General features: G+C 33.2%; 2 protein-coding genes and 1 long non-coding RNA gene across 3 annotated transcripts; 1 reads left to right on the forward strand and 2 right to left on the reverse strand.

Moving 5' to 3' along the window:
* Positions 1-8,365: 8,365 nt before the first annotated feature.
* On the forward strand, positions 8,366-10,438 carry LOC107475544 (uncharacterized). The gene is made up of 4 exons (XR_001589540.3): positions 8,366-8,459; positions 8,551-8,605; positions 8,694-8,822; positions 10,220-10,438. It is a non-coding gene; the product is annotated as an uncharacterized LOC107475544 (long non-coding RNA).
* Positions 10,439-17,574: 7,136 nt separating this feature from the next.
* On the reverse strand, positions 17,575-18,628 carry LOC107475542 (probable tRNA N6-adenosine threonylcarbamoyltransferase, mitochondrial). The gene is made up of 3 exons (XM_052255975.1): positions 18,384-18,628; positions 18,153-18,241; positions 17,575-17,739 (listed from the first exon to the last, which is right to left on the reverse strand). The coding sequence occupies exons 1-3, from the start codon at positions 18,445-18,447 to the stop codon at positions 17,635-17,637; spliced, it is 258 nt and encodes an 85-aa protein (XP_052111935.1). The 5' UTR covers positions 18,448-18,628; the 3' UTR covers positions 17,575-17,634.
* A 3,940-nt stretch (positions 18,629-22,568) lies between these two features.
* LOC107475545 (ATP-dependent DNA helicase 2 subunit KU80) lies at positions 22,569-27,447 on the reverse strand. Its single transcript, XM_016095199.3, has 13 exons — positions 27,331-27,447; positions 27,021-27,124; positions 26,733-26,825; positions 26,559-26,610; positions 25,946-26,077; positions 25,163-25,566; positions 24,714-25,000; positions 24,417-24,612; positions 24,092-24,298; positions 23,558-23,725; positions 23,138-23,458; positions 22,879-23,009; positions 22,569-22,784 (listed from the first exon to the last, which is right to left on the reverse strand). The coding sequence occupies exons 1-13, from the start codon at positions 27,428-27,430 to the stop codon at positions 22,727-22,729; spliced, it is 2,253 nt and encodes a 750-aa protein (XP_015950685.2). The 5' UTR covers positions 27,431-27,447; the 3' UTR covers positions 22,569-22,726.
* Between the last annotated feature and the right edge of the window lie 263 nt (positions 27,448-27,710).

A 27,710-nucleotide genomic window follows, 5' to 3' on the forward strand; every position in this document is an offset into this window, starting at 1 on the left:
ATATTGGCCGTCAAAAATAATTTGTTAAAAAAATTTGAGAATATATTTTTTGTGATAGTTATTAACCATCAAAAATACTATTTATTTTGACACTTATTGACCATAAAAAATTCTCAACAAAAATTTTTAACAAAGAATGATATGAGATCTTGAAACTAAAGAATAAACTGAGATTTTGAAGATGAAAAATGAGTAATATGATACTAAATTGAGAGTAGTGTGATGCTAAAATTGATGGAGCTCAACAAAGAAAAAGAATAATGGAGTATGTTGAAAATAAATAAGTGTCAAAATTGAGGAGAAATTTTCTACAATCAAATTATTCATAAAAAAAACATAGAAAATTTGACATTTGTGATATTTGTCAAAAATATATATTAATTTTTACACTTAACTATGACCGTTAAAAAAAATCAAGTTAAAATAGCTCTCTTTTCTTGTAGTGTACACTATTTTAATTTTGTAATTAAGTTTTTTTTAGTGTAAAAAATATTAAAGTTAACTGAATATTTTTTTATAAATTAAATTTTTGACTACATGTATTTTGATAAAAAATATTATATTAATTTTAATATTTTTATCATGAAAAAAACGTAATTATAAAATTAAAAGTAATGTAGACTCAATTAAAAAAATATAAAAATTTAATTAAAAATTTAATAGAACTATACAGACTAACAAAATAAATAAATATTTAAAATTTGTTGGGCACCTAATATTTCTGATAATAAATGAGTCAATCAATTAATTCTTATATCATCCTGCCTTTATTGTTGAAAGATGTATTTCTTTAAATCCGTAAAGGTCACATGTTCGCAAGAATTTAATTTTGATGTATTGTGGGTTTAAAGTGTAAACTCCGATTAAATTAGTAAATAATTAGTTAATAAATTAATTTTTATAAGAAGGATTATAAATGTGAATATTATATTAAATTAGGATAGAGCTCATCAAAACAAGAATTTTGACACCAATTTCAAAGAAATCGGTCCAAGATTGGACCGAACAGGCCGAACCGATTGAACCGGGTCCAAACTGGGCTGTGGGCCCAACCGGACCAGCCCTTTAAGTAAAAGCCACGTTCTTCTTCTCTTCATTTCGGCAGCATCAGAGAGCAATTGAGGAAAGAAAATGAAGAACCGTTTGTGGCCATGCGTTCACCACATCAAGCTCTACGTTTCTACCGGAACAATTTCACTGGTAACTTATTTAATCACTTCCAGCCATCTTTTCTCCTAATTTTCGAATTTTTATTGGGAAGGTTGAATTTCTTTGATTTCTGATGTTTTATGATCCAATTAGTTTGAGGAAAACGTTTACACTTGCTTATGTGAAACTTGGGTAAGGTGAGGATACGATAATTCTATTTTAATTTCATTGGATTTGAGCTTTGAGTATTAAATTGGATATATATGTGTTGTAAATGTGTATTAGGTTGTGAATAAATAATTGGAGCTTGAAATTGTGAATACTGGAACTTGGAGAAAGCAGATTAGTTGAGGGTTTGAGGGCTGTGTTCTTTTAGGAAAATTGTCTTAGAATAATACTTGGGAATCGGCTAAGGTATGGTTTAGGTTTCTTGCATTTAATATATAATGTTCTGTGAAAACTTAGGCTAGATAACCGTAGGATAAGTTGGATTGCATGTGTATATTTGATACTTAGTATCTTGTTGATGAACATGGTTGGTTTGGTGCTTGTTAATTAACTGGTGATTTAGTGAATTATTGATTTGAGGTATAATTATTGTGGAGGTTGTTGTGATAATGAGGTATTTTATGTTAAGAACCTAGGATTTGTGAACTAAGATTCTTGGTTAAATTTTGGTTGTTGGATTTGAATACTGTGTAAGTATAATTGTTGATCTGAGGTAGATTTATTGTGGTGATTGTTATGATGATGAGGAAGGGTATGTTGAGTTGAAAAGAATGCAAGTTTGGACCCGAAAAGGGTGGCAAAGTCCGAGTTTTAGAGGAGATGCTGCCAAAATTTTATAAAAGTTAGAGATTTTGTTTATATGATTATTTAAAAGAGATTTAGATTTAAACGTTATATGGCTTGATTTTAAGTTATTAAGAAAATGAGTATGTTTTAAGTTTGAAGTTTGATTCTTAGAAAAGAATGAATTAAGTTTTGAATTAGAACTATTGATGGACGGAATGGGAGGTGTGATAATGAAGGATAAGGATTGAATATGTTTAATGTATGATGATGAATGAGATGCAATTGAGAATGATGTGGATGTTGATGAATTATAATTGAATTATTTATATGGCTTATGAATTTGAATGATCTGAGATACGAGATTCCCTGGATTAAGTGCCGTGACTTGCCACCACGTGTACCAGGTTGAAAACTCGATACTCTGTTGACCCTACGACGTAAGTGTGACCGGGCACTATATAAATTCCCGGGAATGTTACCCCCATTGAGCAATATTGATTATTTGAGATAAAGCTATGCATAGACTCTTGGGGATGCACGTCGGAGGACAGTCTAAGTACAGTTTAGACTTGTCGAGTTGGCTGGATAACCGACAGATGAGCCTCATCAGCCATAGGGCAGGCATGCATCATCTGCATATTACTTGAATTATTTGATTGTGCATTAGTTGGGTGTGCCTAACTGTACTTGCCATGTTAAATGTGTAATTGTTACTTGCTGTACTTGTAACCTTCTTGTGCTTGCCTTTATCTGTTTAATTGTCTGTGAAATGCATGATGGAGTGGAGGTATGGAGGAATGGCAGTATGAGATTTAGATTTAAGATTGAGTTAAGTAGGGTTTAGATACCCTTAGAAAACCACCTTTTATGGCTTCTGTTTAATACTTTAAGCTCTATAATCTGAGTGTCGGAGTTCTAAGATTGCCTCTGGCATTCCCAGGACCTTATATATTATGTGTGTGGCACCTTTACCATACTGAGAACCTCCGGTTCTCATTCCATACTATGTTGTTATTTTTCAGATGCAAGTTGAGAGGCATCTCGTTAGGCGTCTGGACTCTTGAAGCGGAGTGGTTACTGGGTTATTTTGTTATGCTATGATGTATATATATATTTACTTAGCTTTCTCTCCACATAACTTATTCTTTTTGATCCTCCTAGAGGTGTATGGAGAGGCAGAATTTTGTTTATGTACATTTGGGTTTTGGATATGTATATATATGTATATATGTGTATATATTCTCCGGCCAGTCTTGACTTCGCAGGCTGAGTCAGGAGCTTGTTATTTTGTACCTTTGGCACTCTATTCCTACTTCTGTTATCTTATGTTTAATAGTTATGGTTTTCTTAGCATGCAAGTTAACTCGTTCCTTGAGCGTTGCGCTTTTATTTTGCGATTTTTATTTCCTCTATTCTTCAAGGCTCCTAGCATATTATAATTCTTCTGCTATTATGTGTACTCATTTTATTTTAGAGGTCGTAATACCATACCTTCTCTGTTTTACGACTTAAGCGTAAAGCTTAATGTGGTAGGGTGTTACATTATGGTATCAGAGCAGTTCGTTCCTACAAAGCCTGAAAGATGGACTGGTTATACTTCTGTGCATTCTCTGTATATGTGTTTATGTGCTATTAGGATATCTGACTGATATATATGGCATAAACATTTGTGAGCATGCATTTGGAACTTAAAGCATTAGACCTGCGATATTGAGACTGATCAACTTAATATCACTTGTTTGGTGTGTATAGGGACCAGATGTCAACTCGCGGACGCGGTCGCAGGCGAGGTAGAGGTAGGACAGGCACTGTTACTTTTGCCCCCATAGGGAATGATCCAGTAGAATTTATGGCTGCCCTGGGAAATATGTCTGCAGCTTTGCAGGTGACAGCCGAGGCACTGGGTAATCAGATAAATCAGGGTAATCATGGGAACAATAATGATGAGAACGTTCCTATGACACTTGCAACGTTTCTGAAAGTTCACCCTCCGACTTTTAGGGGATCCTCAAATCCCACTGATGCAAATAATTGGATCCAGGCTATGGAACGGGCATTACAGGCCCAACAGGTTCCTGAGGTGCAATGGGTTGAATTTGAAACTTATCAGATGCAAGGTGAGGCTCATTATTGGTGGCAGGGAACACAACGTATCCTGCAGCCTAATGGTGCTGCGATTCCTTGGGAGATTTTCCAGACAGAATTCTATAAGAAATACTTTTCTAATTCTGCCAGAAATGCTAAGGAACTTGAATTAATGCAGTTAAAACAGGGACAAATGACTATTGCTGAGTATACTAGTAAGTTTGAGGAGTTGTGTCGCTTTTCTCGTATCTGTCAAGATGCGCCTGAAGATTTTGCTGAATGGAAGTGTATTAAATATGAAGGAGGTCTTCGAAGTGATATTCTGACCTTTGTTGCCCTAATGGAGATTAGGGTGTTTTCTGAATTGGTGAATAAGAGTAGGGTGGCTGAAGATTGTGTGAGAAAGGCGGCAGTAGAGAAAGGGAGTTTGAGAGTACCTTTTCAGAGGCCTTCAGGGAGGAGCTTTGCTCCGATAGGTAGGAATTTCAAGCGTGGAGGCTCTATTCCGCAGCAGACTCAAGGTCAAGGTAATTACAGAAGGCCGAATACTAATGTCAATCAGGGAAGAAGGTTTGGGAAGCAGCCACAGCAGGATCTGAATTGTTAGAAGTGTGGAAGGTATCATCCTGGAGTTCCGTGTAGATTAGGACTTGGAGTATGCTATTCCTGTGGACAGGCCGGGCATATGGCCACTAATTGCCCAGAGAAGAAGAAGTATGAGACTGGTAGGGTGCAGCAGCCGGGGAGAGTATACACAACTTCTACCATAGGTGCTGAGGGATCTGAGACACTAATTAGAGGTAATTGTAAAATGGCTGGTAAAATCTTAAATGCTTTATTTGATTCAGGAGCAAGTCATTCATTTATTGCATTTGAAAAGGCCCATGAGTTAGGATTGAGAATGGTGGTTTTAGGTTATGATTTGAAAGTATATAATGCTACTCATTAAGCTATGGTGACTAGGATAGGATGTCCACAAGTTCCCTTTCGAGTTCAACAGCATGAATTTGTGCATGATTTGATTTATTTGCCTATGACTGGTCTTGATCTCATTTTGGGATTGGATTGGTTATCCAAGAATCATGTTTTGCTTGATTGTTCTGAGAAATCAGTACAGTTTATGCCGGAAGGGTCAGAAGCACCGATTGTGGTGAATAGTTACTATTTGAATTCTATAATAGTAAACTATTCTGGAACTGAATGTCAGGGTATTATGTTATTAACTGCGGGAGTATCAGGTGATGATCAGAGTTTAGAGCAGATTCCGGTTGTATGTGAATTTCCAGATGTGTTTCCAAATGATATTAATGAATTTTCACCTAATCGGGAGGTGGGAGTATGCAGTTATGTGTCGACTATCGACAGTTGAATAAGATCACTGTGAAGAATAAATATCCGTTGCCTAGAATCGATGATCTAATGGATCAGTTACAGGGTGCCGGTGTTTTTTCTAAGATTGATCTGCAATCCGGTTATCATCAGATAAGGGTTAGAGACGAGGATATTCCAAAAACTGCTTTCAGGACCCGTTATGGTCATTATAAGTATACAGTGATGTCTTTCGGGTTAACTAATGCCCCGTCAGTATTTATGGATTATATGAACAGAATCTTCTGGCCGTATTTGGACAAGTTTGTCATTGTTTTCATTGATGACATTCTTGTTTATTCTAAGACTAAAGATATGCATGTTGATCACTTGCGAACTTTGTTGCAAATTCTGAGAGACAGGAAGTTATATGCTAAGTTATCTAAATGTGAGTTCTGGAAGAGTGAAGTGAAGTTTCTCGGCCACGTGGTGAGTAAGCTCGGAATAGTTGTGGATCCTGCTAAGGTGGAAGCAGTGATGAATTGGGAGCGACCAACTTCAGTGACAGAGATCAGGAGTTTCCTAGGTTTGGCAGGGTATTATCGGAGATTCATTAAGGGATTTTCACAGCTCGCCTTACCTTTAACTAAGTTGACTACGAAGGATACGCCTTTTAACTGGACTCCGGAGTGTGAAGAGAGCTTCCAAGCATTGAAGCACAGATTGACTACTGCACCCGTGTTAGTATTGCCTGAACCAAGTGAACCGCTTGAAGTGTACTGTGATGCATCTCTGAAGGGTTTGGGGTGCGTTCTGATGCAGCACCAGAATGTTGTAGCATATGCCTGACGGCAGTTAAGGCCGCGTGAGATGAACTACCCGACACATGATTTGGAACTTGCTGCTGTTGTGTTTGCTTTAAAGATTTGGAGGCACTATCTCTATGGCGTTAAGTTTCATGTCTTCTCAGACCATAAGAGTTTGAAGTATCTTTTTGAGCAGAAAGAGTTGAATATGCGTCAAAGGAGGTGGATGGAGCTTATGAAAGATTATGATTTTGAATTGAATTATCATCCAGGAAAAGTGAACGTTGTGGCAGACGCCTTGAGTCGGAAGTCTTTATATGCAGCTTGGATGATGCTACGGGAGGAAGAGTTACTGAAAGCATTTCAAGGTTTAAATTTGGGAGTTAGAGAAGAATTTGGAATTCTATGTTTGAGTCAGTTGCAGATTTCAAGTGATTTTAAATCAGAACTTTTGAAGGCTCATTAAGACAGTGAAGTGTTACGTAAGGTATTACCAGCAGTTGAACAAGGAAAACATGGAGAGTGTCAGAAGGACAGGATGGTTTGTGGAGGTTCAAGAACCGGATTATTGTGCCAGATATCGGAGACCTACGACAGAGTATTTTGAAGGAAGCTCATAAGAGTGGATTCTCAATTCACCCAGGGAGTACTAAAATGTATCAAGATCTGAAAGCGATGTTCTGGTGGCCAGGGATGAAGAATGATGTGGCATTGCACATATCTAAATGTTTAACATGTCAGAAGGTTAAGATTGAGCATCAGAGACCATCGGGGACCCTTCAGCCTTTGGAGATTCCATAATGGAAATGGGAGAATATTGCAATGGATTTTGTAATAGGTTTGCCTAGAACCCGGTCTGGTTGTGATGCTATTTGGGTGGTTGTGGATCGACTGACGAAATCAGCTCATTTTCTTCCTATCCGAATAAGTTGCACAATAGAAGAATTAGCTCGAATGTATATCAAAGAGATTGTTAGGTTACATGGCGTGCCTTCTACCATTATATCTGACAGGGATCCTCATTTTACATCAAGGTTCTGGGGAGCTTTTCAGTGTGCATTTAGAACTCAGCTAAGTTTGAGTACTGCGTATCACCCTCAGACAGATGGTCAGTTACAGAGAACTATTCAGACCTTGGAGGATATGCTAAGGGCTTGTGTTTTGGACCAGCCGGCAAGCTGGGATCGATATATGCCATTAATAGAGTTTGCTTATAATAATAGCTATCATGCAAGCATTAGAATGGCTCCATATGAGGCTTTGTACGACAGAAAATGTCAATCTCCACTATGTTGGTATGAAACTGGAGAAAGAAGTTTGTTAGGGCCTGAGATGATAACTGAAACTACTGAACAGATAAAGAAGATTCGTAGTCGAATGCTTATATGCCAAAGCTGCCAGAAGAGCTATGTTGATTAGAGGCGAAAACCTTTGGAATTCGAAGAAGGAGAACATGTCTTTCTGAAAGTTACACCAATCACTGGAGTGGGAAAAGCTATTAAGGCTAAGAAACTAAATTCCCGTTATATTGGACCCTTTGAGATTTTGAAGAGAATTGGGCCAGTGGCTTATAGAATTGCCTTACCGCCATATCTTTCGAATTTGCATGATGTGTTCCATGTATCACAGCTTCGGAAGTATACTCCTGACGCAAGTCATGTTCTGGAACCAGAACCAATCCAAGTGAGGGAAGATCTAACACTTCTAGTAATTCCAGTGAGAATCGATGATACTAACATTAAACGATTACGCGAGAAGGAAGTATCATTGGTAAAAGTAGCTTGGAGTCGAGCTGGTGTCGAGGAACATACTTGGGAGCTTGAATCAGATATGTGAAAGGATTATCCGCATCTCTTTTCAGGTAATTAGATTTGAATTTTGAGGGCAAAATTCTTTATTAGGTGGGTAGAATGTAAACCCCGATTAAATTAGTAAATAATTAGTCAATAAATTAGTTTCTAATAAGGAGGATTATAAATGTGAATATTATATCAAATTAGGATAGAACTCATCGAAACGAGAATTTTGACACCAATTTCGAAGAAATCGGTCCAAGATTGGATCGAACGGGCCGAACCGGGCCCAAATCGGGCAGTGGGCCCAACCGGACCAGCCCTTTTAAGTAAAAGCCACGTTCTTCTTCTCTTCATTTCGGCAGCATCAGAGAGCAATTGAGGAGAGAAAATGAAGAACGTTAAACCCTCACGTTAACTTCCGTACGCCATAACTTCCCCGTCCGAGCTCCAATCGCTACACCGTTTGCGGCCACGCGTTCACCGCATCGAGCTCTACATTTCTATCGGAACAATTTCACTGGTAACTTTTTTAATCACTCCCAGCCATCTTTTCCCCCAATTTTCGAATTTTTAATGGGAAGGTTGAATTTCTTTGATTTCTGATGTTTTAGGATCCAATTAGCTTGAGGAAAACGTTTACTCTTGCTTATGTGAAGCTTGGGTAAGGTGAGGATACGATAATTCTATTTTAATTTCATTGGATTTGAGCTTTGAGTATTAAATTGGATATATATGTGTTATAAATGTGTATTAGGTTGTGAATAAATAATTGTAGCTTGAAATTGTGAATACTGGAACTTGGAGGAAGCAGATTAGTTGAGGGTTTGAGGGCTGTGTTCTTTTAGGAAAATTGTCTTGGAATAATACTTGGGAATCGGCTAAGGTATGGTTAAGGTTTCTCGCATTTAATATATAATGTTCTGTGAAGACTTAGGCTAGATGACCGTAGGATAAGTTGGATTGCATGTGTATATTTAATACTTAGTATCCTGTTGATGAACATGGTTGGTTTGGTGCTTGTTAATTAATTGGTGATTTAGTGAATTATTGATTTGAGGTATAACTATTGTGGAGGTTGTTGTGCTAACGAGGTATTTTGTGTTAAGAACCTAGGATTTGTGAACTAAGATTCTTGGTTAAATTTTGGTTGTTGGATTTGAATACTGTGTAAGTATAATTGTTTATCTGAGGTAGATTTATTGTGGTGATTGTTATGATGATGAGGAAGGGTATGTTGAGTTGAAAAGAATGCAGGTTTGGACCCGAAAAGGGTGGCAAAGTCCGAGTTTTAGAGGAGATGCTGCCGAAATTTTATAAAAGTTAGAGATTTTGTTTATATGATTATTTAAAAGAGATTTAGATTTAAAGGTTATATTTCTTGATTTTAAGTTATTAAGAAAATGAGTATGTTTTAAGTTTGAAGTTTGATTTTTAGAAAAGAATGAATTATGTTTTGAATTGGAACTATTGATGGACGGAATGGGAGGTGTGATAATGAAGGATAAGGATTGAATATGTTTAATGTATGATGATGAATGAGATGCAATTGAGAATGATGTGGATGTTGATGAATTATAATTGAATTATTTATATGGCTTATGAATTTGAATGATCTGAGATACGAGATTCCCTGGATAAAGTGCCGTGGCTTGCCACCACGTGTCAGGTTGAAAACTCGATACTCTGTTGACCCTAGACGTAAGTGTGACCGAGCACTATATAAATTCCCGGGAATCTTACCCCCATTGAGCAATATTGATTATTTGAGATAAAGCTATGCATAAACTCTTGGGGATGCACGTCGGAGGACAGTCTAAGTACAATTCAGCCTTGTCGAGTTGGCTGGATAACCGACAGATGAGCCTCATCAGCCATAGGGCAGACATGCATCATCTGCATATTACTTGAATTATTTGATTGTGCATTAGTTGGGTGTGCCTAACTGTACTTGCCATGTTAAATGTGTAATTGTTACCTGCTGTACTTGTAACCTTCTTGTGCTTGCCTTTATCTGTTTAATTGTCTGTGAAATGCATGATGGAGTGGAGGTATGGAGGAATGGCAGTATGAGATTTAGATTTAAGATTGAGTTAAGTAGGGTTTAGATACCCTTAGAAAACCACCTTTTATGGCTTCTGTTTAATACTTTAAGCTCTATAATCTGAGTGTCGGAGTTCTAAGATTGCCTCTGGCATTCCCAGGAGCTTATATATTATGTGTGTGGTACCTTTACCATACTGAGAACATCCGGTTCTCATTCCATACTATGTTGTTTTTCAGATGCAGGTCGAGAGGCATCTCGTTAGGCGTCTGGACTCTTGAAGCGGAGTGGTTACTGGGTTATTTTGTTATGTTATGATGTATATATATGTACTTAGCTTTCTCTCCACATAACTTATTCTTTTTGATCCTCCTAGAGGTGTATGGAGAGGCAGGATTTTGTTTATGTACATTTGGGTTTTGGATATGTATATATATGTATATATGTGTGTATATTCTCCGGCGAGTCTTGACTTCGCAGACTGAGTCAGGAGCTTGTTATTTTGTACCTTTGGAACTCTATTCCTACTTCTGTTATCTTATGTTTAATAGTTATGGTTTTTTTAGCACGCAAGTTAACTCGTTCCTTGAGCGTTGCGCTTTTATTTTGCGATTTTTATTTCCTCTATTCTTCAAGACTCCTAGCATATTATAATTATTCTACTATTATGTGTACTCATTTTATTTTAGAGGTCGTAATACCATACCTTCTCTGTTTTACGACTTAAACGTAAAGCTTAATGTGGTAGGGTGTTACATAAAGTTGTTTTATATGTATATTTAATTACATAACATTATATTAATAAAAATAATTATTTTTCACTTTAATCATATAAATAATTATACATCTATATTTATATTATCAGTGTATCAAAATTAAATTTTTTTCATAATACTAGCCAATAAGTAATAACCCGAACATTTAACACCTATGTATGCTTTAATTTAAACAACTTTAAATTTTTTCTCCTATTTTCTTTTTTCTTTTTTATTAATCTAGAAATGTATATATCTGTATTTTTATCCTATAATTCTTTTTTTCAAAAAGGATATTTCATTTTTTAAAAGAAATTACAACTTGATTTCTGTATATAGTTTTGCATAAACTTAGAAAAATCGAAGGGTTAGGTTGAGAGGAGTTATTCGCCAAAAAGTTGGACATTGGTGTCACTATAAAAAAAACTAGTCTATTTCAAATAGATTTTTTGACAAAATAAAAATGGATTTCGAACAAATTATAAACGCGCATTTTATTTTAGACAAAATTTCGACAAGATTATTTCAGATTTTCAGGCAGTGTGTTAAATTTCTACCCATTGCGATAGATTTTCAAAAAGAAACAAGTATGGTAGTTCTTTTAAACACGGTGTTTAACTTACGATTTAGAAGACTCTACTAACTTGTAGTATTTCAGGCCGAATTTAAGTTAAAAATTTGAGTGCAATAATACCAAATTGAGATCCAATATATTATTAATTTATTAGTATGGAATACAGTTCAAAAACACTTGTTAGTTTGTTATTCGTTAGATTCTTGTTAGTTATTTAATGGGATTAGTTTCATTGAATTTGTAATTAATTAAGTCTTTATTTTTTTATTGGATTTCTACATTATTTTTAATTTTATAATTTGATCCTTATCACTTATTAGTAGTACAAAAATATTAGAATTAATGAAATATTTATTCACAAATTAAAGGTACATATAATTAAGAATCTAATTAAATTTTTGAACAAATATTATTTGAGATAAATATTCTGTCAATTTTAATATTTTTAATACAAAAAAGATCTAATTACAAAATTTAAAATAGTATAAACACTCAATTAAAAAAATTTATAAAATCTAATTATAAATATGATAAAATTATAAAAACCAATACAATAATTAATTATTATTATTATTTTATTATTATTATTTTGGATTTTTTTTCGGAAGAAAGTGTTGGACATCCCCCAACCTAAACCAAGTTTTGAATTCGGATACATTTATTATAAGACAAAGATAGTTCCCACTAGACTAAGATCTTCTGCAATTATTATTTTGGACTTTGAGTGCATCCTCTTTATTTATATTTATGTATCCAAAAATATATATACATATAAATATAGTGTATGTAACTATGCAGGAGGGATCCGTTCAGGACAGCAGCAAGCTTTTCCTGAACAATGGCCTCCCAATCCAAAACCCTTAACTATACAGAAAGTGTCGCAACGAAATTCATCATTATCACAATACTTGAATTTTTCACGAAAGCACACTGTATGTGTTCGCGCCACTGTGTTCATTGTTCCTTCTGCAATAATAAATTAATAATAATATCTTCTTGTCATTAGGATTTGCATGTACAAAAATAATATCTATTTTACTTGAGAAAATTAAATTAAATTTTTGTAAATTTGTTAAACTAAATTAATATCAAGAAAAGGTTTCTTTCGCTTTTATAGTGCATGTTTCTTTCATATTTTTTTTTCAGTAAAAAATACATTGGTAACAAATTAATATTCAAGAATTCAACGGCTTATTATCATCCGTAACAATATTTTCCAAATTTTGGAAATAAATAATATATAATTTTTTTTAAATAAATAATATTAAATTTTTAACAAAAGGTATTTAGCTTCCTTCTCGGAGGGCCTTTTGTAAGAAAAATAAATTATATTAATATAAAAAAATTATTGTATGGTATATATAATGTTTATACTATCTTCTATTACCTGAAGGCAAGAGCAGTGTCAGGAAAAGGATGTAGAAGAGAGCTTTTAAAAAAGCATTGGTAGCCATTCGATGAAATTTTTTAAGTTTTCTTGAAAGATTAATAATCAGACTCATTATTATTTATAGTGTCATTTGCCAACTGGTACGGAAATTAATTAGGGTGTGACTAGTCATTTTTTTCCTTAAAAAAATTAATAACTAATTAAGTGTGTGATTATCATGATTTTTATAATTAATTTTATTTCATTATATTTATAACATTTTTATAAATTTATATAAGAATTTAATTTTGATATAAGTATAAACACATAATTTTTAAAAAGTATAAATAATTATTCAAAAAGTTTTACCAAATCAAGCGTTACACGTGTATTATTCAATTAAACATCAATAAAAATAACTACTTTTTATTTTGATTGTATAAATAATCATCCAAAAGAATAAATGTGATTGGACAATTGTATAAAATATTTTCATTATCAATGTATTAAAATTAAATTCTTTATATAAACTAGCTGCTCACCAGGCACTATCGTGCCTATTCAATCCCTTTTCTATTCAGTTTAAGAAATTAATTTTATATTTTTATTTTAAAATTATAAAATTTAATATTAATAATTAAAAATAAATTATTAAAAAAATAAAATATCTTAAGTTATTTAACATGCAAAATATATAAAATAAATAAATTTAAATTAAAAAATAAGGAAAAAGAATTATGTTGTTATTATGTGTAATAAAATCAAGATAAAAATTTACTAACATTATTTACAAATTAGTTATTTATATATTAAATTTATTTATTTTCTCAATCCTATTTATGTTAATTTATTTTATTCTTTTTTTTTATTTTCTTCTTCTATTATATTCATCCCAATCACAATTAATTATTACTATACCATTATCCCAACTCTCATTTATATTTATCACTTTGATCCATAACTACTCATTGTGTTAATTTTTGAGTTATTAAAGATTTACTAAAAAAATTCTTTTTTTTTCTTTGATTTAGATATCTAAATGTGTAACTATTATATATAGATCCTTATTATTTTTCACACTTACTTATTAAATCATATTTTATTACTTTAAAAAAAAAGTTAAGATATCAAGTATTCAAATTTTTTGTTAATCAAATTATCAAATTTGTCAACAATTATAAAAAATATCAAATATATTATATCTTCTTAAAAGAATAATATTATATGGACATTACTAGCTATTTAGCTACTATTAATATATACAATTGAATATAAAAATATTACACTGTTGAATACCTCCCCTCCTCTTAATACTTGTTTATAACCATTCTTAATCTTTCTCTAGATCTAATATATCAACTTCTATATTTCTAAATAATAAAATTTTTAATATTTTCTTAAATTTTTTTATTTCTAAATAAAATAGTAATTTCTATATTGTTATTTTTTTATAATATTTTTAAGAAATTAATTTTTATGTTTTTTTAAAAATTTTATAAATTATTTAATTTTTTTAATGTATAGAATAATAAAATTTAAATTAATTTAAGTATAATATTAAAATCATTACATTGTTATTATATGTAACAATCAATTAAAAATTTATAAATATTTGTAAATTTATTTATTTATTTAATCTTATTTAATTTGAAGCAGATATAAAAAATTTAAATTTAAAGAACTATTTGTTCCTCATAATTTTTAATTGCTAAATTTTTTTTTAATTTTATATTCAATATCTTAAATAATCTTTTGTTTTATTATTTTTTTAAAATTTTTAATTTTTATTTTTATCATTTTTTTACCATTCTTTATACACATTTATCATTATTTTTTTCATTAATTGAAATAAAAATAGGAAAAGAGTACTACATCGTAGAATAAGGAAGAAGACAACATAGGTAAAAATTATGTGTAAAATATAAAGGTAACTGTACGAAGAATGAAGAAAAATTAACTTATAATTACATTTTTGACAAAATTTTAAGACGACAATTATATTAATCACTATTTATTAATAAGGTTAAGATGGAAAAGCAAAAATTAGACACCAAATTCCCCTATTTCCTTTATATATTGTTATAGATATGTGAAAATTGTTAGTTAAAAAAAGTTAAATATTTTTGTAAGAGTAAAGTACTATTATAGTCCCTAATTTTTAGACTAAGTTTTAATTTTATCTCTAATATTTAAAACGTCTTATTTTTATAAAAAATATTCTATTTTATTATATTTAGTCTTCTAGTCAAATTATTTTTTTAAAAAAGAAATCCTTTTTTCCTATTATTTTCTTCTTTTTCTCTTATTGATGTTGCTTTCGCTTTAAAATTAGGGTTAAATACGATTTTGGTCCCTAAGGTAAGAGCGGAAATTTTTGTTCGTCTCAAACCTTTTTTGCTTACAAAATCATCCCTAAAATTTAACTTACTTTTAAAATTGTCTCTTTTACCAAATTTTTTATTTTTATTCCGAAAATACCCTTAACTAAAAAAAATAGGTTAAGGGCGAAAAGAGGAAGGGAATCATGCTTGGAGGGTTGGTTGAGGGAAGAGGAGGGAAAAGGGAAGGTGAGGAAGAGAAAGAGAAGGGCCACCGCCGCTGCTCCTCTCCCCTTCGCGCTAACGCCAGAGCCACCACCGGGACCCTTTTCCCTCCTTCTCTCCTTCCCTGTCTCGGACCTCCTCGAACTAGAGCTTCCCGCTGGCGAGCATCCCCTGCTTTATCACCACACAGTAACGTGGAGCCCTTCTTTCCCACTGTCCGCAGCTTCATCTTCACCGCGACCATCTTCCCTCTTCTCCCCTTCGCGCTAACCCTAGCAACGCCGCGGTTCTTCCTTCTTCTTCATTCACCTCCACGAACCATCATCTCCACCCAACACCGTTCGCGCCAACTCACCCTTGCCTCCCTCAATCCCTATCCTATAAGGAACCAGAGCCACCAAAACACCAGAACTGACGACAACTCTAGCCCCTTCCCGTCATACCCAGACCGCCGGCGCTCCACCAGCTGCTACACTACCCCTGCTTCTCTGTTACTCCTGCTACAACACCATTGCCTCCCTTATCTCTTCTTTTCTGCTTTCTATTTTCATAATTCAAGTTATCATTTTGCTTTTAATTTCTGTTTTTGACTAGTCTTAATTTCTTGATTTGATTATGGATTAGTTTAGCTAGATTTTAATTTTTCGTTAATGAATTTTAGAAAATGGTTAACTGTATACATGATCCATTGTTATTATTGTTCTTCTGCGTCTGGTTGTTTCTGCGTCTGGTTGTTGTTGTTTTATTATTGTTGCTTCTGCTTCTGTTTCTGGTTGATTTTTGAATAGAAGGGGGAATGGTATTTTCGTCCAAAGAAACGATTTTAAAACTAAGTTAAACTTTAGGGACGATTTTATAAAAAAAAAAGTTTGGGACAAAAAAAATTTTGACCCCCTATCTTAAGGACCAAAATCATACTTAACCCTTAAAATTACTACAACAACCATGTGACTATCACAATTATGATTTTTTTTATATCTAAAAAAAATAATGAAAAAAAGTAATTTTTAGAAGAATTTTTTTATTAAAGAAATAAAATAGAATAAAATAAAATATTTCAAATAAAAATAAGATATTTCAAATGTCGAGAACAAATTAAAACTTAGTCCGAACAGAAATTGGTAGGGATAATGTTTAGTACACAAAACAGCATGATGAATTGTTATATTGTCCTTTGTAATCGCAAAAACCCACGTTTTCAATCCTATCCATTGTGCCACTTCTTGCGTATGCAATAATCAACGTATTTGATAGATTACAACCATACTATACGTACACCAAAATCAGTCACTAATATAAAATATATATTAATTAAAATAAATTAAACTCTACAAGTATTTATATATAACTATATTAATGGCTTATATTAATGGCTGATTTTAGTAGCTGATCTTAATATACAAATAATATATAGTATTTATTATTTAAATATATTTTATATAATTCATATGCTGCCTCTAAGTCTCCATAGGACAGTAGCATAGAGGTCAATGCAATGTGCACAAATAAGTTGAATTCGAAACCAAACTTTAATACATGTCCAAGTATAGTATGACCTACACAATTTAGAGAAAGGGGAAGAACATGCTTTAAGCAATAACGGATAAATATGATTATCTGGCTTCAACCCATCATACTGCAACATTTTCTTGTACAAAGAAGAGCTCGATCTAAGTCTCCACTTTCTATGAATCCCTTAATTGTCGTATTCCAAGAAAAGACTTTTGGTTCGTTTGTATGATATAAAATTTTTGCGTAATATCCAAGTGTTTGAGATTCTGAGAGCGCGCAGAAAGCAACAAGGCGACTTGCAGCAAAGCTAATGTCTATTAAGCCTATTAAGGTCATTTGAGCTTGAATTTGTTTTAGATGAACCAAGGATTTACATCTTTCTAAGAGAGAAAGAAGTGAGTTTCTTTGAACAAAACTGTGGGTTGTGTTCCAATTGATGTTTTTGGCATAGGGCAACAATGAGCGAAAGAGCATTGCTGAAATTTCTCCTGCTTCTTAAGAATGCAGCCAAAAACAATTGTCACTTACATAAACATGGTAGATGACAAAACTTCAGCACACACAACACTTTTGACATAAACCGAAGGAATGATCAACAACAAATATGAATCACATGGAAAGCTAAACTTAAGATGTCAAGAACATATATGTAAGCATTATCAACAACAACATCAATAATGGTTTAAGATCAGAGGAAAAGCAAAACAAAACATAACATAGTGCAATAAAAAAGCTAAAGTGAATAATCCAACGAATTACTATACATGTACTATGCCTCAGACTCGACACGTGTTATAGTACATTTCATTTCAGCCAATCGAAAATAGTGCAGCAAAGCTTCATGAAGAAGCTGAAGCAACATGGAAGTACATGCAATGTCCCTGCTGTGATGATGCTTCAATTATAGACGCAAGAGATGGATGAAGACGACCCTTCTTATCGAGCATGCTTCACTTCTTCCTTTGGCATATTCTTCCCCCAGCGGCCACCTCGGCCGCAAATCATACTGAAATGAATCATAGTTGAAAGAATCAGTGACTGATCAAACAAGCATAACATGTAGCAACAGATGAAATCTCTGACACTATCAATGTTAACTTTTTACTATTACCTCATTAACATCTACGAGGTTCATTTAAATACAACCTAGATCCTCATATTCTATGTTCTAGTAGACAAAGAATGAATTGAACATAGAATATGATAAGATAAAGGCAGTGAAAGCAACTCAAGTTTGCAATCCATGAGAGCAGATAAAACAGATCACTCAGAAATGAATTCAACATTTTTTGAGCTAGGTTACAATAATTGATCATTTTGATTCTGTATTAATTGCAATTTTTCCCCCTAAATGAATCATACCATCCAAATCCATTGAGGCATGATAGGAAAGCAAATTGTTGAGATAAGGAAACACACCACGAAGTCTTCTGGTTCTTCTGCAGGCAGAGGAGGGTCATATCTTCCCATGCGGAAGTGTTCAATGCCAGTCCAAGCTACCATTACACCTATCCAGTTCAAGGAAAAGCTTAAAATAAATAAAGAAATAAAAGCTATATTTCATGCATCAACAAAAGATAACAACCTAATTTGTTTTTTGAGAACTGTGACTACTTACTACTGATAGCAACTCAAAAACTATATTATTACCATTGTCAGTACAAGGCCGGGGAGGAGGGCATACAAGTTGCAAGCCATTCTTCTTCACAACCATATCAAGCCGAGATCGAACATATTTATTTGATGCAACGCCACCAGAGATAACCTGCAGTATATGACATAAAATAGAAAGTCATTTAGATTTTTTGATGTAAAATAATTAGAAAAGGAAGAATTGATGTTATTTGAAAGAAAGAAACTATTCAGACTAGAAACTACCAGGTGTCTTATAGAAGGCTCCATCTTCAATGCCCACTGGATTTCACGTTCACACCTTTCCTCAAGATGTAACACTGCAATTCGCTAACAACATGTAGAAATCAGACATCAGTTAGACACAAATTAAAGATGATTAAGACAGAGCAGATGCAGTAATTTCAACCAAGTCATTTTCTAGATCTGATAAGGAAGACAGGTCTCGCATGCCATAAAGTACAAAACCTACAAAAACATAACTAACCTGAAAAGCAGCAGCAATATCATCCCGGGCAATCGATCTTCCTTACTTGCAGAAGAAATAGGGATCTTGGCAACACTGCAAACTCATATGTACATAATAACAAATTGAAAGATGTTTGTATAATTTATTACTACTACAAAAAAAATGCTTTTTGCAACATGCAATATCATTCTTTTATCATCTGACTACACGAAGCTAACACTAACAGAATGTGGAAATCAATCTTTTATTATCCTCGTGGCATGTGCCTTGTTGCATGACCTTGCATGACTTGGATCCCTTACATGCTTTGATTGCATACCTTTCTGGACAAGCTTTCTTTGCTACTTGATTTCCTCTCTTTTAACTATATTTTCTTGAAAAACATTTAGAGAATACCTTAGTAGCAAATGATACTTAAAAGTGATTAGATTAGAGGAAGAAACCGTGATTAATCCTAAGAAAACAAACAAATATCATAGGAAAAATAATAAAAACTACTAAAGATGCAAATGCATCACAACACTAAACTTAAAACTTTGTTTGTTCTCAAGCAAAAAAAAAAAAAAAAAAAATTGGAATTAATGAAGAAGAATTAAATCTCTTTGAAGCTCATATCCACCTTAATAATGGGGTTTAGTAAACTTGTGATCATCGACAGACTTTTCCTTCTTTAATAAATCTTGAAATCTTGGGCTTGAAGAATCCTCAGAAACTCAAGTTTGGATGATATTATAAGATCTTGTTTTTTAGTTTAGTTGGTCCTTGAATTGTTTAATTCTTATTCTTGACCGAGAGAGATTTCTCAATTGTTAACTCTAAGGGCTTCGTCTTAAGGCAGCTCTTGTTAGTGGCCTTTCGATCGATAATTCCAAGCCAATCGACCCAAGTTACCGGGTGATAAGGCACCCTTTGGATCTAATTACTCAAATCTCTCCTTGACACTGCTGCACCACAAACATATAGTTAAAAATTTAATTCCTAGACATCGATGCCCAGAGCCTCTTTAGGCTTCTAAATATTTTGTCTCGAGGCGGCTCTTGATAGTGGGCTTTCGATCGATAATCCCAAGCCAGTTAGCCCAAGTTATCGGGTGATAAAGTACCCCCGGATCTAATCGTCCAAGCCTCTCCTTGGATTTAACCATTGATGCTCAGAACTTTATCACTTTTGAATCTCTTTTAATTTCTTTTTCTTTGTCATGCTCTCTGTGTCTCTTTTTCTTTTCAATTCAAGGATTTTTTTTTGAATATTCAGAAATCTCATAATATTTTTCTAAGCTTTTTGTTTATGAAGAATCATTCTTTCCTTCTATTCAAGATCATTCACATATGCTACGGTCCATAGAATACAATTACAAGTCGTGAACCACCACTTTATATAATAGGACTTTATTTAATAGATTCAACATTCCTCCATCAAACCCATTCTTTTTTATGATGATTAGAAGACTTGGAGGATAAGCATAGTAATAAACAGACTTGGAGGATAAGCATAGTAATAAGCATGGATATTTCAGTAGGGAAACATGCATGATGCAAAGACAAGGAGAAGGAGAAGGAAAAGTAAAAAGAAAACTTAAAAGAGAGAAATACTAACCACCACACACAAGTTTTACCATATTCATTCTTGGTTTTGTTTGCAACACCAAACTTAGAGGTTGGTCATATATAGATTGATGAACACCAAATTTAGTGTTTGAACATATTATCAAGTGGTGAAAAGTATGGAAGAACATAGAATGCTAAGTATATATTACGTTGCGTGATGAATGCATGCATGATTATTTTTTTTTCAAAATAAAATAAAGACGTAAACAAAACATAAAGGATGCATGAAGAATAAAACAATGACAGTAGCGAAAACTTTTGAAAAAATAGTTTTGAAAATTAAAATAAACAACGAAAAACTATGAGTAGAAATTAGAAATTAACTAAAATCTAACTTATTCATTAAAACATTTTTTTCTCTTTTTCCAATTAATTAAAAGAAAGGACATGGAGAAGAGAAGAAAAAGAATACTAACAGACTAAGTTGCCTACCAATAAGTGTTCTTTCTTGTCTCATACTGCTTTTTAAGATAGAGAATGGATTTATTTTTGTTGACCTTCTTCTTGTTTAAGATAGTGCTTTTTGTTTGTTGACTACGACCCTTCTTTCCTATTGAAATAGCATTGGTTTAGCCTGAATCCGATCCCGCTCCGCTCCGCTCATCAACCCGCCACGATTCAGACCCGTCCCGCTCTGGGTCGAGTTCAAATCCGTCTCGATCGGATAGGGGCGGAGCGAATAGCCGCGGATACGGCTACTGCTGCCATCCCTACGGATACGCCATGAGCATGAGCTTAACCAATAAGAGTACAACACAATCATGGTAGTAGTAGTAGTAATGGAGAAACTGATTCCTTGTTAGCTACACTCCAATGGTAGATGCTAGATTAAGTAATTTACACTTGAATCTACTTTGCGGTGTTCTTTTTTGTTCTATATGGTCAAACATATCTACTTTGACAAGTGTCACTGTGTCAAGCAATTTGACCTTTCACTTATGACACGTGTGAAAATTTCTTATACATATGGATATGGTTGTGGACTAATCTCTCCAATATGAATAATAGATAAGTGTTTTTTTCTTTATGCTCTCTTTTTTTAATGTGATGTCTAATATAAGTAAGTTTAAATAGTAAGAATGATTTAATATTTATTATAATTGGACACCTCCACTAAATTGAGTAAATTGTTGCTTAATAAAATTAGATGAGATTGAAAAATCGAATCTATTAAAAATTTAACTGAAAACTAGTTAATAAATCAAGCCAATCTACAAGGAATTACAGTTTAATTAAACCCACGTGACACTGAATTTCATTAGATTGATTTTGTATCATGTAATTGCTTTTTTGCAAACACTATTTATGTATCAAAGTCAAATTTGCAAAAGTGACATTCTATGGGGTTTTTTGCCTTTGGTGCAAACATTCCATCAGTGTAACTAGTAGCTAACTAATCTAATTCAGATTTGTTGAGATTGAATAAACATTAATATTGTATAAGTATGAGAGAAAAAATATCATATGAAAATGTTAGTTTTGTCTAAATTTAGCTATCATTAAAAAAAACTGAGTATATTTTATATAAAACTAATTAGATAAAAATTAAAAAGTTAAATAATGTTAGTTCAAATATAAAACAAAAATAAAAAAAGTCACCAAATATTTCTCATATATAAATACTAGAAAAATAAGACAAATTGATCCCGACTGTCCACAAACATTTAAATACTTGAAAATTTAAAAATATATTTAAATTTCTAATCTTTTCAAAATCTGAACACATCCGCAAACATTTAAATACTTGAAATTTTAAAAATACATTTAAATTTATAACCTTTTCAAAATCTGAACACATCAACCCTGAGTCTAATCCGTCTTATTTTAAAAACTCTACTACGTGTACATCCGTATCAACCAGGTCAGTACAACGAAAATCATATTTGATTTTTTTGTTGGATCTGATAGACCAGATAAATACGAAGGATCGATATGTCCAAATTTTAAAATGATCAGAAACTTAAATGTATTTTTAAATCCTCGAGAATTTTAAATGTCTGCAGATCAAAAGGTCAAAAACCTATTTGTCATTTTCTCTAAATACTATTATTAACACTTTCTAAAATTCAGTGATTAACTGTATTAAGGGATTTCAATAATAATATCTAAGTGAAATAGGGCAATAAGGGTTAAAAACTTTGTTTCTAATGAAGAAAATCAAGTGCAGCAATCTAAGGCCAGAGTACAAATAATATTTACAATGTATTGTTACAGTGGCCTAACAGAGATGCTTATACAAGAAAGAAAGGACCTAAATATTTCAACACATCCAGTTAAGTAATCGTTCAAACTTTTGGCTGAGATTTGACTAAGAAACTTCTTGCTTCATCTTCAGTAACTTCACTGTAAAGTTAAACCAAATAACAAGTTATTGAAGAAGAAACATTGAATTTTAAATGGTCCAACCAAGAAAAAGATAAAAAAAAAATCACAAAACCTGTCTGCAGCTTCTGATTTGGGGATCAAGGTGATTCCTTTAGAAGAAAGAGAATCACAGAAATCATGAAGGCTCTTCTCTTGACAGAAACTCCAAATATCACGAAGGAAATTGTTGAACTGTTTCGGTTCCTTCACAAAGAAAAAAGTTATCAGTGACTTCAAATACAACCAAGAGGAATAATAGAGGAATAAAAATTGGTTAGACATGGAAAGTCATGACTTGGCTCTATGGTGCAAAAGCGAGGGAGATGGATTACCTGCTCATTGATACATCCCTTGCGGAGCGCAGCTAAACATTCCAATGCTTTCAAATTGTTATCACCTTCGTGGGAATCCTCTATGAGATCATGAATTTTATTTTTCATAGCATCGATTGCTTTTACAACCCAATCTGGATTATCTCTGCGCGCAAACATGGCTTCAAAATCTTGTACAGGAGTCAGATCTCCAATGTTGTCGACTTCAACATTTGACTTATCTTCAATGAGATTCGAAGCCAGAGCAGGTATTTCTCCTTTACTATTTTCCTCACCGGAACCATATCTTTCCTCTCTCAATAAACGCCTTGACTTTTTATGCTGTAAGACAGTTCAATTCAAACATGAAAGATATACAATGTTCGTATAATGTAAAAGAAGTTTGATATTTTGTATAAACTAGGCACAAAAACGTCTTACCCTCGGATTTTCCTTTAGTTCAAAAGACCGACGAAAATTTTCTATCACAGATTTGTTTTGTTGAAGGAGCTCATCATCAGGTTCTGTGATTTTCTTGAGTGTATCATCAAGAGGGGGTACTGCAGCATCCGCATGCTTTGACTTGAGCTCAAGATAGCGATAAAATCGCTGAAAAGATATATGAACATTCGTATGTTAGCTTTATCCCAAGGTTACCTTTCATTTTTGGAGGTGCATATGCTAAATTTGAAATCTCTATTGTACCCTTCAAGTTATCATAATGCTAACTTTTACACAATGGGGGGTAATACGTGATTGGCTTAGATAAGAAAGATAGCAAGGACAAAGCATAATCGAAAAATTCGGAAAATACAAATTCACAGCCCACAAGCAACAAACATTAGATAAAGAAATCTCATGTCATGAATATCAAAATCATAATCTTCTTTAAAAAAATAAATAAGAAAAAAAAAATAGAGGGAAAGAATGAAACACAGGAGATAAACTAGAAAACATAAGTGAGGGAATTCATGCCTCTAGGACTGGATTTGGTGTAAAATCAGGTAGCAGAACTTCCTCTTTTCCTTGTGGTGCAAGATCAAGCATTTTTACCAAGTTAGCCGCGGCCTCTAGCTGTTGTTCATTTGGCTGTATCGGTGCAGGGAAATTACTGAAAGAAGGGAATTGAAACTCTCGCACATCCTCAGCAAAAGGTAGTGCATTGAAGTATAACGAATCAGGCTGCACAGCATGACCATGCAACGGAATTATTTCAAAACAAATCCAGAAATCATGTCAGTGGAAGTAGACCAATTAAAAAATAAATTAAAACAAAATAAAAAGAGACGGAAAAACGCACAATATTTTCCTTATCAGATAGATTGGGCGTCAGGACCCCAATGACGACATTCGCTTGTCCATGTCTCCAAACACAACGTAGTATTGCCACTTTATTCATTTCCTTCATAGCCCTTACTAGCGAAGAAAGTGCAAGTGTGGCTTTTGTATTTCCTGTTTCAGCTATGAAGACATTGACATCTTTCATGTATTGATGTCTTTATCGGATGGTTTAGGAGAAAAGAAAAGAAACAGAAGAAACAGAGTAAGAAAATCTCCATCGTCAAATTCAAATCAAATAAAGCATATACAATTTTACCTCAATACATTGGATGAATCAGTAAATCCTAAAAGCTTCAGACCTTTTTCTGGTTTGAACTTAACAGCATCCCACTCAGCTTGGGATATGGGAACTATTTGAGGCCCATATCGATAACCTTTAATTCTTTGATCTGGCGGGACAACTTTATCAGGTTCTTGAGAACTCTTGTACTCATAATCCACTTTGACTTCATGTGTAGCAAATTTATCGGTTGAAGCAGCCTTATCGGAAAATTTCTTGAGAGTTGGAAACTTTTCTTCTGCTGTTTTCTTGTATACCAAAACCTGTTCAAAACTTAAGCATTCAATAATCATGTACATAAAAAGTTTGTAAGTGGCATAGGAACATTAATCACCAAAGTAATGAGATAATGAAAAAAAACATGTCAAGAACGTAATCTTTATCTGCATTGATGGGCACGGCCAATAGGGCTATGAATATCTCACCTTAATCTTCAGTTTTGGGCTTAATTCAAGATCCCCTTTAAAGATTGTGGATGGAGTTATGTTTCGGGTTCTAAGAGCACCAAGCAAAGAAACTGGATTCTCCACATATGTTGACCTTGCAGACGTTTCTGTTGAAAAAATACGCAACAGTTGATCGTTTTCGTCCATTATTTTCTTGTTTGCATCTTGACTAAGCTTTCCTCTCAGAATTATACTTTCCATCCTCATACCATGGACGGTCATTTGTTTAGCAATGGTGGTCACTTGTTCCTCTTTTGTTCCTTCAAATGGCTCTTTTATTGGACATTGTGCATTTGTAATAAGACATAGACGCTTCTTTCCCTTGTTAGTTTCTCCAAACTTTTTTATCAGCATATCCATGCCAACAATAATAGCATCAAGAACTAACATCACAGTCAAGGTATTCAAAACCACAATATGGCAGTTAATCACTCAAAATCCACAATTTGAAATGAATGAACTTCCAAAGTAATACTACAGCTGATATCGCTTCAATTTTATTAACAGAACCAGAATAGAGCTCAGGAAAAGATAAACTGAGTATATACCAATGTTTGGAGGTGGGGTTGAACAAATCAATAACAAGGCACAAGTGGTGCAGAATATTACACAGGACAAATCAGGAAAAATTTTACCATCTAAAGTCAAATAGTATGAATGTTTTAGTAACGGTCAAAATGTTAGAGCATAAAATTCTTTCATTAAATATATAAATAAATAATTAAAGCTTCCAAAGTATAGAATCATGAACATCAAGGATACAATCACCATGTGTAGCTCCTCGAGGCAGTTGCTGTAGAGCCTCAACGATATCTCCCTCCACAACTTTAATATTTTTCAAAACCACAACATGTTGATACCCTCCAACTTCTTCCGTAAGTTCGTTATCAGTATCTGGGAAATTTCGACATAAACATGGGTGAGGAAGGCCTTTGAATCACTTCATGGAAAGAAAAAAATGAATTATCAAATCAAAGAAACGATTTGAAGGAAACTTCAATCAACCCATTTAATTGTAAGCATAATAGTAAAACTCCACGGGAAAAACAAACTCGGTACAGTGAATAAATCAGTGTGAAGATTCTACAAGAATGAGACTGAAACACAATAAACATTGCTACAAGATAATCAAATAAGAACCATGGACTTCTTAGTCTCCATTTTATCATCACAAATAACTAACATCTTTTGGTACAAGAAAACAATATCACCGTTCGATTCTTATTACCAACCCCAATTATGAGCAAAATACTGAATTGCTGTTATTGCTGCATTGCAATCTAGAACTTTATGCCACATGACATGATAATAAACACTAACTGAATGGTGATAATGGTGCATTGTAGGTTTGCATCATAAGGGTCAAAGAGAGCACCTTCTGTTCCAAATAAGACAACACCCACTTCATCATATTTGGTAAAGATCAGCTGCACACTCATCAAAAGAAGGGGAAAAAGGTCATTTTAATGTTAAGGGTTTCAGCTCTTTGAAGACAAACATCAAACACAAGGTGGGCAAGGAATGTCAAAGGAGAAATAAATATAGCAACCTTCTTCTCCACAAGCATGGAACAAACTTTCTCAATTTCAGGAATAACAGAGTGCATGGATGGCCCCACATCCAGCAGCAAAACCAAAGCTTCCTGCATTTGATTACAGCAATTACAAGAAAATACACATCTATGCATTCATAAATAGTGAAAAGTTTAAATTTTTTAAAATGGGGTATCAGGCTTTTCAGTTGGTATAGATTATAGAAGAAAAACCCTAAAATCCTTATAGTGATGGGGAATGAAAACGGGAAAAAAAAATTGAAAACAAGAGAGAAAAGATGGAACCTTGTTTCGAGCCATGGAGAAGAAGAGAAAAAGAGTCAATCTTGCAGAAGAAGGCGTTGAATTTGAGCTGAATGATTCCTCTTCCGGATTTTTCTTTGTTCCCGCTTCAATATATTTATGCGAAATAACCGATTTAAAATAGAAATAAATAAGATGAGATTGTAGCACTTTTTTTATTTTTCATATTGAAAAAAGATGGAGTATGACACGGTTATGGGCATCATGATGCTTCACGCATATATGACAGTTGCGATGAAGAAATTCATTGTGCCTCCAGCCACGTGTCACACATGCAGGTTAATGAGCCCACCAGGATGTATACACTCCAAAGCTGATTCAATGCCCCCATTCCCTTTTACTTTCGAAGCAGCAACACATTCTTCTCCTCCAATCCCACCAGTTTCATTCATTTATTCTTCTCTACTGATGAACTCAAAGACGGAGCTTAGTTAAGATAATGGGAGTTATAGCTTCTAAACTTTTGTTAAAAAAATTAGTAATATTTTTAAGAAAAATAAAAAAAATAATTTAGTTGATTCAAATATTTTACTATAACTTAAAATATTAAAGTTTAATTTTTATTTTTTGCTAATTTTAGTTTTAAACATTTAAAATATGTTGAATTTGGACTGAATTAAGTATATTCACATTTTGTAACTCTCTATTCAATAAATAATATTCCCTTTATCT

This window comes from Arachis duranensis, chromosome 2 (genome assembly GCF_000817695.3).
Source record: "Arachis duranensis cultivar V14167 chromosome 2, aradu.V14167.gnm2.J7QH, whole genome shotgun sequence".
In the NCBI taxonomy this organism is placed as follows: domain Eukaryota; kingdom Viridiplantae; phylum Streptophyta; class Magnoliopsida; order Fabales; family Fabaceae; genus Arachis; species Arachis duranensis.